This window comes from Melospiza georgiana, chromosome 4 (genome assembly GCF_028018845.1).
Source record: "Melospiza georgiana isolate bMelGeo1 chromosome 4, bMelGeo1.pri, whole genome shotgun sequence".
Classification (NCBI taxonomy): domain Eukaryota; kingdom Metazoa; phylum Chordata; class Aves; order Passeriformes; family Passerellidae; genus Melospiza; species Melospiza georgiana.
The window spans coordinates 66,497,888-66,509,601 of NC_080433.1; the positions used below are offsets into that span (position 1 = coordinate 66,497,888).

Consider the following 11,714-nt stretch of genomic DNA (forward strand, 5'->3'; position numbering starts at 1 on the left):
GAACAGATTAGCATTATCCAGGATTTGTTCATTCATGCTACTCCACGGCTGTCCTCTTCCATCAGTGTCAGACTCTAGGGTGCAAACTGAGCAGGCTGAATACCTGAGCCCACATAAATCAGCAGCTCTTCCCTGGCTGGTCATTGGTCTGCACATGAGCTCCCCACCTTACCTGCATCCCTATGCTGTGCTTCAGCACAGCTCTCACCATCCTGTCACAGGTCACTCTGTCTTCTCTTACATGTGTCTGCCTTTGTTCTTTCTCCATCTCAAGTGTTACACTTATGGCTTCTCTCTCTGTGGACTTTACTGGATTTTAATAATTTTTCTTTCATTGCTTATTGGCTAGTTTTCTTCTTCTGTCCTCATTCAGGAATGGTTCTTTTAGATTTGGGTCACAGGCAGATCAGAGCAGAGCTGGTTAAGTGCTACAGACCTGGACTTGGGGTGTGGACTTGTACAGATGTGCTGCTGCTTTCATCAGGGACAGTTGTTTTGAGCTGCTGTAGGCAGACAGGAGTTGTGAGGTTTCAGTGGTGACCACCAACAGCCACAGGAAGGCAGCTGAGGAAGGGACACTCTTTGGCTGTTGAAGCTTCCTTCACCTGTGCACTGTCCTGCACCTTTCTCAAAAGTAATAAAAGCCATATAAACTCAAGTTTGTGGTACTGCTGTGGTGAATACAGTCAAAATACACATAGTTCAAAAAGTACTTTGTGGCACAATATGTGGATTCCCATCCCTTTCCACCGTGTTTTGGAAAAAACTCTGGAGTTTCCTTGTCAGTGTTATTTAAAGTGTGTTTGCTGTCCAAAAAAAAAACAAACAAGCAAACACTGAAGCTGTTGTGAATTCAGCAGCACACTGTAATTCTGCTAGTAAATATCACAGTTGTAGGCTGTGGATGTTTTCTCTGTACCACGAGGAACTTATTCTGCAAGCTGTTTCTTCCTTTCTGGCACCAGATGAATGCATAGACTGCAGTCAGGTCATAGTTCTGGCAAGGCTGTATGAGTCAAACATACCTCACCTTCCTCTGCTTTCCTTTGCCTGAAACAGCAAGTGTTACAGTCTGGTCAGAGCCCAGCTGGTAATGGTGCCAGCTACAGCAGAGCATTATCATTCCATCTAGGCCTGATGGCTACAGTGTTAGTATCTTAAAGGGACATTTTATTTTCAGCACTTTGTAAAGAATAGTTGCTATGAAAACATAATAATTTTTGCCTTGCTGCTGTCATTGATTGGGAAAATATATAGAATAGTGTGATTTAAAAAGCCTTGAGGCTCAGTCATGTCAAAATTTTAATCAACGTTTTATTTGTAGAAAAATTAATATTGAGGAGTTTAGCTTCATTTGCACAAATCTCAAGAACAGAAAATAAGATTGATATATGCAGTTTGATGTGCATTTTTTTCTTTTGATCATCTTTTTGCAGCAATTATTTATAAGGGCTAGGGTTTTTTTCCTAAATTCAAGGACTTGGTTTCTACTGGAATCCCTGAAAATGGCACTGAAACACTGCTGAGCAGTGTTTCAACAGTACCACATGGCTTATATGAAATAAGAGAAGATAGAGAGAAATATTTTTTATAATATTTGTGTGAAATAGTTTCATTTAAGGTTAAAATATATAATGTCATGGAGGGGTAAAAAAGGAAAAAGAGATTGCCAGACTTTGAGACATTAATTTTATCTGTACTTCATATATGAATATGGAAATACAATGTTGTTTTCCAACTCTGTTACCTAACACATTGATGTTCAATAGGCATGAGACTTACCATAGAGAATAATTTAGATATAAATCTCTTGTTTATTTTGCAAGTGCAAATTTAGATTTCTATACAGTAAGACAGGACCAAGGTCTAAATAAGAAACATTATACTTTAGTTCCAATCACTTTTGTAAGGAGTATGGGTAGGACTGGCTATAGGAAAAAATTAAATTTATGAAAAATCTGAGCATGGAGCATGAGTGTGGTTTCTACCATCCCTCATCTACTATAAGCAGATTTACATCACTCTCAGAGGAGAATATAGTGCTGAACTCCTTGGGGCAGGAAACACCTCTCTCTACCTTGCAGAGGTCCCAGGCATGTTAAACTTCCCAACTGCAGCTTTCACACAAAAAGTTAAGCCATATTCCAGACTATTTATGCCCCAGGAACTGCTCCCCTGCTCATGTTTGCCCTAGGAGCATCAGGCTCCATGCTTGAAGCTGCAGTGGGGTGTCTGCACAGGGGGGCTGCTCCTTCCCTGGCCTGCTCCTCTCCAGGGACCCAGGCTGGGCCCTGGATTCTCCTACCAGCTGAAAGCCAAGGGCTCTCCACCCTCATGTGCTGCCAGTAGGAACAGGGAGCTGCTGTGGCAGGAGAACATGTGACAGCTTCTGTCTGTCTTTGCAAGACATTTATAGACATGACTTGTTGAAAATAAGCAGGAAGTTGATATTGAAACACTGGCACATTCTGTTTATCCTTTTGTGATCCAACCACTCCTGTCTTCCAGGTCTTTTTTTTTGTGTTATTCATTAGGCAGCTTCTTATGATCTATCCCCTATTTCCACTTCCCACCCATATGCCATCATAAGTTTTAGTTCATAGTTTTTACTCAGTTTTTTGTCATATTTGGTTGGTTTGGTTTTTTTCATAACTGAACTGGTACGTTTGCTGTGCACTGGGACTTCACTTGCAGCCTGTCCTTTTGCTGTGACATGTTTCCTGTGACTCTGCCACCTCTGCCTGTGCTGTATAATAGGGTGCTTTGTTCTTGGGCTTGTTCAGCAGGCTGGTGGGCTGATCCTGTGCTTATGCCTTGGAACCCTGATAAACCCTGACATTAAATGGAGATGGGAACTATATTGTCTTTGTGTCTGGGTTTTTCATGGTTAATGATTTTGAATAAAGGGTCTGATTGATTGAACTCTGCTCTCTGTCCTCTTATGCTCTTATGCCTTGATGTCATTTACTCTTTCTGTATTGAATTACAAAGTTCACATTGAAATTAAGATTTGACATTTTATTTCTTTGTAAAAGGGAGTCTCAAGAATGTGGTCCTTGTTTTGGGATATTGCTATAAAAGTGACACCGAAGACAACAAATATCACAAAGGTATCTGCATTGTGTTTTACTAACTTGTATTATTAGTGGAGGAGACACTATTGTGCTTGACTACTCACTGAGAGTGAAGAGTTGATCATCATTTGATGAAATTTTATTGAAACACTACTATTAAGTAGTTTTTGTTTTATTTTGCATATCTGGGGTCATACAAACTGAAAGTAACTTCCAAAAAAGAATCTGAGGAAGCCACTGTTTGAAGGATTTAATACAATTTGTTTCAAAGCTGTATTTGGAAAGTAAATGTCATTGTCTAATTGGAGAATGTATCAAAAGGATTTCCAGAGATGTCTGTGCTAGGTCAGGAATCCTCGGTGCTTTCATGAGTGATGTGAATGAAAGAATAGTGAATGTACTTTTTAGTTTTGCAGACAACTCACAGCTAAGACAAGCTCCCCAGAGGGCAGGATTAGAAGTCAAAGTGACCCTGACAAATAGAACTAATGGTCTGGAAGGAAATAGGATACAATTCTGTAAGGACAAATGCAAGACCTTTATTTAATTAGGAATAATCTGCTGCACCAGCATGAGGAAATGATCAGCTTAAACAGCAGTGCTGCAGAAAATGGGTCAGAATTGATCAGAGGCTGGTCATGAATCAGCCCTGTCACGTGGGTGCAGATGAGGCAAACACCACTCTCACACCATGAAGTGGTGTATATAAGGCATGAGCTAGTTCTTACACTCTGCTGGGTGCTAATGTGGCCTCTGCTGGAGGAGCCTAACCATTTATTGCTGAATGATCTGGACTATTAGGAATAATCCAGAGGAGACAAATGCAACCTGTGAAGAAATGTTGAAGGGAATTAAATTGGTTAATATAAATAAAGCTTAGAGAGGACACAATAATAGCCTTCAAATATGTAAATGAAGAGCAAGAGAATAAAGACTTCTCTGTATTCCCCATGGGTAGGATAAGCACTAAGGGGTTTCTGTTACAGCAAGGGAGATTTCGGTCAGACAACTTTCGGTAAAAGTTTCCTGACAATTAGGACAGCAAAGTGCTGGAAGATAGAAGAGCTGCATCTTTAGATTTTTCTAAGAACAGTTAAAGCTGATGCTCTGATCAATGCCCTTCTTCATCTTTATCTCATCCCTGTTTCAGTGACCCCTAAAAATGTGGCAATGACAGTATAAAGTCAAGGAGGGCAAGTGTGGGTGAGCTGACTGAAATGACTGAAACTTTAGAGCATTGGGTTTACATTGTGGTATTCCCCAATTTCTGAACCATAAGAACATTTATTGGCTTGTTAGCATTTTTATTTTATTTAAGAATGACATTAATTACAGAGAAGAATCAGGGACTCCAGAATGCTTGGGGCCTTAGTTTGTAAGCCTCAGTTCATGTAAGTGTTCTCAGTTGTCCCTATTCCACTAAAAACAGTGTGAATTTTTCATGAACAAAGAGTTGTTTGGATGAATGGAGACTGAGGAAGTGACCTTTTCTCAGTATATTCACTACTTAAATTAAATCAATTTTTATTTTACAGTGAATGTGGTTTGAGTCTCATAGGCATTGGGGTATATCTGCTTGGAAAGAGAGATGAAATTTTAGCAGCACCTCAGTATTGGCATTAGCTGTAGCTCAGGTCAGTTCCTTAATGCCCATGGGCACCAGAAATGTTTTTTTTCAAGTACTTTTAAATGGTATAGTCTAAATTTAGGAACTAGAGTGCAAATCATTGTGCAAATACAAACAGCTTGTAACACATAACTGCATCACCTCACACACAAAGTGTCATGGAATTTGTCTTCTGGATCTTAATGATCATGCTTCATTGGGTAAATTTATGAGTAATTGAGAACAAGCAGATAAGCAAAATAATTTCTGATTATGCAGTAACTCATCTCTGTTGCAGTTTTCAAATTCTCATTTTTTTTCCCCAGAGTTACAATCCTGCGTGTCAGTGTGGGACATTAACCTGCCCCATGAAGTGCAAAACCTGAAAAAACACATAGAAATGAGACAGGAATTAGCAGAAAAAATGAAGAGCTTTTCTTTGGACTGAAAAGTCACCCTGCAAGTGCCATTTTTTTTCTAGTCTTCCATGCTAACATACTGTGCAATATTTACAACTTCTTCTTCCTGTTATTTTTAACCTAAAGCAGGAAGAAAATTACCATGAGAGTATTCATAGGATGCCAAGAAGAAAGAAGTTATTTTTAATATTTGAAAGGACAGAAAACTGTTGGGAATTTCTGATTCTTAAATGCTATCATGGATCTGTTGTTTACCTGTGAAGTTCTGCTCTCTGCAACTATGGCTCAACTTAGGTATAACATCGTTCATTCAGTTTTTGATCCCAGTTAAACTGGGAATAAGCCAGGAGACTATAAGTGGCTCTAATTTACTTCATTATCTCTATGAGTTGACACTCTAATAAGAAGCAAAATTTAAGCCTCTGTGTGCTTACTGCACTTTGCATGTATGAGTTTGCTCCTGTGATTCATGGTTTTGTAATGTCAGAGCTCGTGACCCTGTGAAAAAACGTCATCTAACAGCAGTGTTTAAAGGAATATGTAATTACTACATTACTCTTTAAAACAACAGGCAGAATTGTCTGTGTTTCTTCCATGAATAATTGACTTTTTTTTTTTCCATTATGACCAGAAAAAACCCCATTGTGCTACTCTAATAAAATAGCTCCAGATTAAACACACGGTGAGGCCTCCTCCCGTCGGTGCCCTCGTGCAGCGCTGCAGTCACAGCACTGGGCTGGGAACAGTGCCAGGCACAAAACTCCCTTGGGCAGCTCTCTGGGAAGAGAGAAGAGAAAGCACGGGGTCACTGCTCTGGTCTAAATGCTGCTATGACTTGCTCTTAGTCCAACTTGCTTGTTTGCTTACCTCAGTCTAAAAAAAGGGGAACTTTTGCTTTGATTTTTCTAACATGCAAAGTTTCCACTTACTCATTCTTGTTGGAATTTGTGTTGTTTTGGGGGTAATCAGGGGAACCTTGAGGAGTGTAAGAACTGGCTGCCTCTTCCAAATTTGTTTCTACACATCATCATTCAAGAGGCACTTTTTGCTGCTTTCTGGCTGTAAGTGCAAGCTGCTGCTTACAGCCCACACTGACCTGCTCTAAGGACGTGCCTTATTTCTGTCCTCCTGAAGACAGACACTTCTTTTTTTGATACCAGAAGAATCCACAGGGTGCTCCCAAAAACCTCAGGGAGTGGAGCATCCAGAGCCATTCCTGAGTCTATGGAGCTGAACAAGGTTGAGCAACCAAAAAGTTCTCAGTTTTTTGTTTGGGGTTTTTTTTGTGTTTTTTGTTTGTTTCTTTCTTTTTGGAAAATTACATACTGGGACAACAGCATTTCTTATGTCCAACTCTAGCATTGATCTATTTTCTGCCAGTTGTGGAATGCATACTCAGGATTCTTTTCAGATATGCATCCCAGTTTCTATGAATTCTTGTAATCTGTGTACTGAGAAGAATTTGCTATTTATATGGGATTTTATAACTCAGAAAATATATATTATGTTAGAATGAATATGGTTGGTTTTTTTAAAAGAAAAGAATATATACATTGTGATTAAGTTTATTTGTAAGTAATTTTGAAATGTAAGCCTAAACATTTCTAATAAAACTGTGCTTTGTTAATAATGTAAGTCTCCTTTCTCATCATTGAATTTTTAAGGAGGGGTTTTTCTGTGCAGCTTTTGTGGCATTTATTTCCTTCAGGGTGATGCAAAATCCTGGCTCTGTAAGTATTATTGACACAGCTGCATTCCTGCTGCACACTGCTCTGTTGCAGTGCATGTCTTGAGCCCTTTTCCCTTTCCCTGTTTCCCTTCTGCGTGGTGTTCCTGCAGCCTTCCCCAGAGATGGGAGGTGACCTGTAAGGAGAATTGTCCCTGCAGTCATTCCTCACCTCTCCAAGGCTCTGGATAACATTGATCCATAGATCAATTGGGTCATGCATTCAGTATTACAGGGAGGGCAAAGAACAAAAGAAACAGCAGCCAAAAGTGAGTCAGGAGCTCATGGCAAACCCGACTCAACTGGCCACTGCTGATTTATCTGTGGCTGGAGAGAAAAATTCTGTCATGGTGGTAATTCACTGGGACTGTGAGCACAGTGATCCCACTGCATCCTCACCAAATACTAAAAATAGTACTGCAAGAAAATATTTAGAGAACATCTTGTGTTGGTGCTTCTTGTTCAAAGTGCTCAGGGCCTGGCATGCCCTCCCCAGCTGGCACCTGCCACCAAGGGCAGGAGCAGCACCATTGAAACCTGTTCCCAGAACATGTCTACTGACAAACTATTAGGAAAGAGGGAAAAATAAATATCCATCGCTTCGTGTTCACTCTGGTTTCAGTGGAGCTGTTTGAAACCAGTGCAAGCTGATCACATAAGAGGGCAAGTTCTGTCAGATATAGTTGCTTGCATGCTTAGGATAACATCCAACATGTGAAAACAGATAACCCTTACTTCAGAGGAGAGCCTGTTTGCTCATGGGAAACAAGCATGTGGTGTGGTGTGACTCAACACCTGAGCTGGGACAGGTGAGTAACCCCATGTCCCTCACTACCCTAAAGGCAAGGAGACTAAACATACACAGTGCTTGATTGGGTACTGTTGGGGGTTCTTTAGAGTATCCTTCCCCTCCTGTGTTACTGGCTTTAATTAGAGTAATTCTTTTTTATTGGTTGCTTGCTCTGATAAATTACATATGCAGATTCACCTGGTCATTAATTTTAACCTCATTTCTTTTACAAGCAGTTCCTATACTATAAACAAGCTGTGCAGCCTGATTTAATGCACTTTTGGAATTATGTCCTGGCATTCCTCTGAACACTCACACTCCCTCCAGTGTCCCCTATTATTATTCTGTTACTACTTCATGCACCACTTTGGGGCAAAACTGGGACACATAAGGGAGGAGAGAGAATGAGGCCTCTCAGGTGTGGTTTAACCCCAAAACATGGGTGTTTGCAAGACAAATAATCCATTCTACAATGAACACTTCAGATACCAGAGACATGAGAAAGTAGTCAGGGAAAACTATGAGTCTCAGTGAATGACAGTGACAGTCATATTTTTCTATTAGTTTTTCAAGTAGAAAAGCATATGAACAATTTTTCTCACTTACTTTCTGGCTTTTGTCATTAATTTAAAAAATATCTGGAAAGAGCTCCCCTTACCTGTCTTAAGAGAACCAAATTTCCTCATCAAAACTAGCAAGTATTCTGTTATTTCTCTCTCAATTAGTTCTTCATCCCAGGACTGTACTGACCTGCACACTCTCTTACATAAAGCCTTCTTCATGGCCTTTGAACAGGTATAACTCACTGGCTGCCAGCATACTACTTGGTAACTTCTCTTTTTTTTTGTTCTGTTTTGTTAGGTAGGCATGTGTCTTTGCAACAATTAATTTATAAATACAGAATAGCATAATCACATGAAAATGAAGAATCATACTTATTGCATATCCATATTTTAAAATTCATTGTTTTAAGAGGAAGAAACTACAAGATGTATTAGTTATTGTTGTATTAACAAAGGGAAACATCATTTACCAAAAATTTAGAAGTGAACCCAGGTGAAATTTCTAACAGACAGTTTCAGGAATGTTCTTTGCTACTCCTGTGAGATGTGCAAGCACTGTGAGGACAGTGCCTTGACCTTTAGGCACCTCAGCAAGACTCCTCAATACTTATACTGGTCCTTGTTCGGTTAAGCAGCAGAATTACAATAATTATTAAATGGTGATACAACTTTTTTCCCTGCAGTCACCTTGATGCTGACTGCTACCCACCTTTTTACATGGGTTGTTTGGACTGAGCAGTAAACTGGAATAATTTTTTTAAGGTAATTCAAATTTATGATACACCAATAGATCTATTCAAAAAACAGTAGCTTTTTTAAACTATGCCAGTATGATTCTAGTAGAAACATGATGAAAGTCAGAAAACAAGCAAAGGTCTTTTCTTTTTTCCCTTTCCACTGTGTTGCTTTGCCTTCCTGCTGCCAGAGGTTTAAGTGCTGCTGTCAGTCCCTACAAAGGCCGTCACTAATTAGTGAGGAGAGACTTAACACTCAGTGCGCTGACTTTGGCGGAGGTGATTATTTACTTCACTTCACCACAGCTCATTAATGTTACTGATCTGAAAAGTTAAAGCAGACAGAAGAAGGGAAAGAAATGAAAATCTCCTGAGGCCATTTTAGTGTTTTGCCTTTTCTGAACCATTTTTTCCCGTGCCGTGTCGTGGCCCTGGCTCCTGACGGCACAGCAGTGTCTGGGAGAGGGGCAGGCTCGGCTGGGGGGGCTGTGGCACCGCTGCCACCCAGCCGAGAAGCACTGAAACCATTCTGCAGGAAAGCGGGGCGGGAGAGAAAGGAGGAAAGAGAGATAAATGGAGAAATAAATAACAAGCAGAAGCTGGCAGCGTCAGTGCTCAGCAGCCGAGCCGGCAGCGTTGCGGGGGCCGGGGCCCGGCTTTGGTGCTGCCAGTGCCGCCTCACGGATCCCCTCAGGGCCCTCCCCAGCGAGGTCAGGCAGAAAACGCGGCCAAACGCTGCCCGGTGCTCAAGGATGCCTGGGCAGGAGCGAGCAGGCTGGAATCCCCTCCAGCGACATCGGGCTGCATCCCACCGGGAGCTTCCAGCTCCTCCTGTGCCAGCACCTCCCGTGCCGGAGCAGCCCGGCCTGCCCCGGCCGCGGCTCCCTCTCTGGGGCACGCCCGGCCGCGCTGGCCCTGTGCCACCTGCAGAGCTGTTTAACCGGACTGCAAAGGGAACACAACCCGCCACTGCAAGCTCCCTTTTTAAGGGAAGGATGAGCCACAAGCAGTTCCAGCAGGGAGGGACAGGCCCCGCTCAGCCCCACGCAGTGACCGGGGAGCGGTGCCGCAGCCCACGGGGTCCCACGGCTGCAGCATCGCCGCCTCCTCCCTGCTCGGGGTCCGGGCAGGGCCCAGCCCGCACAGCGCCATCGGCCCTGAGGGCACAGCGAGCCGCGACAGGCCACGGACAGTGCCGACGGAAACAGCTGGCACTTTTCGCTAGAGATACACCAGCATAAGGTCGGAGAGTCTCACTTCTGCTTTTTCTTGCCACAACACCTCTGCAGTTGCCTTGAACACATCTGTTTTCTGTGGAGTTAGAAGAAACATCCACCCCCGCCCCCATCTGCCAGGCTCCTGGGCTCTGCAGTTGGGACTTCAAATCAACTGAGCTAAGGCTGAGGCCCAGAAATGACAACTTTATACCAGTATCATCAGAGATCACAAGAAATATTTTATAAAAGCTGCAGAACGCTCTCAAAGCTGTGAGCCCTTGGATGAGCAGCAGCAGAGGCTGCAGTTTGCCACACAGGGGTGGGTCCAGGTGCTGCTAGTGGAGGAATGAAAGCCAGTCCATTCCCCCTCAGGTGATGCTGGCCATGTAAAAAGTATTTCCTCTCTCCACAAGCCTCCAGAGACTGCTACAGTGACCACTCCTTTGCATTAGTCAGGCTCGAGTGAAACTCAAAGGATGCTGTTAAACCGCATATGGTAAGTAAAGGTTTAATGAGCTTCCTGTTATTCCAAAGAAGTTCAAAATTTGCAAAGTGAATTTCTAAACTTCAGGAAAGGTGCCCACTAAAGCCCACACTACCAGCTGAAGCACGGCCACCGCAGCACCTGATGCATGCAGAGCCAAAGGTGGGGGCACCCTGCCCTGCTCACTTTAAATGCCACTGTTGTTCACAGTCACGTTTAGTAACCAACCACCAGCCAAGGAATTAAGCTTTGCTAAACAGTAATTTTCAAATGTTATTCATGAGTCAAAACTCAGCTCCCCCTGCTTTTTTTTTCTTTTCCAAAATAGTCCTACGTGCTGAGCACTCTACAACTGGACAATCCTGTGGCAAAATACACTCTCACCTTGTAATTACAGGAAAATTTTTAAGGGTAAAACCCAACCCCAACCCCTTTCAGTTCCATTTTTATGGCTATTACAGCTAAACCTAGCAATAGACACCAACACCTGGGCTCTGCAGGGACTCAGAAGCAGCTGCTGCAGAGCAACTGGTTCTGCTGAAAGCGTCTGAAATCTGCTTTGCTGCCCAGCCTGGCCAGCAGCTGTTTGCCTCTTGTCCCCAGACCATACCAGGGTTCCCCTGACCCCAAACCAGTCTGGCTTTGTGTTTCATTCTTTCACAAATAAAATTACTGGTCCTGCAACTCTGAATATTTCTATATATATATATGCAAAGCAAAACAAAACCAAAAACCCAAACCACAAACAAACAAACAAAAAACCCCAAACCAAGCCACAGTGAGATTTTGCTTGAATTTTGGTAAGTGGAAGCCCCACTTGTTTTCAGAGCATGCCTTCAGCTCTCACCCAGGGGAGGCTGCACTACGCAGCCTTAAAGGTTCATGTTTTGACTAGTTCATGTACCAGCTCTCACAAAACTCCTCTGGAAGGCAGGGAAAGGTGACACTCCCTTTCTCCTGGGCCAGCAGCAACCAGAAATGCTTTGGAAATGATGCTAAGCTATGGCAGAAAATATGAATTATTTCACATGCTTTTAACTAAGTCAGCTCAAATGCATGCCAGTGCTCTAGCAAGCACTGTGTGGAAGGGCAGATGGTGGA

The 11,714-nt window shown here is 42.5% G+C and overlaps 1 protein-coding gene across 3 annotated transcripts in view; it reads left to right on the forward strand.

Moving 5' to 3' along the window:
* LRRK2 (leucine rich repeat kinase 2) overlaps window positions 1-6,711 on the forward strand; it is a 61,818-nt gene extending 55,107 nt beyond the window's left edge. For all 3 annotated transcript variants that reach the window (XM_058022366.1, XM_058022367.1, XM_058022368.1), the window contains 2 exons: window positions 3,036-3,110; window positions 5,007-6,711. In XM_058022366.1, coding sequence (XP_057878349.1) covers window positions 3,036-3,110; window positions 5,007-5,128 — 197 coding nt within the window. In that variant the 3' untranslated portion in view covers window positions 5,129-6,711. The remainder of the gene's footprint in view (window positions 1-3,035; window positions 3,111-5,006) is intronic.
* The last annotated feature ends 5,003 nt before the right edge of the window (window positions 6,712-11,714 follow it).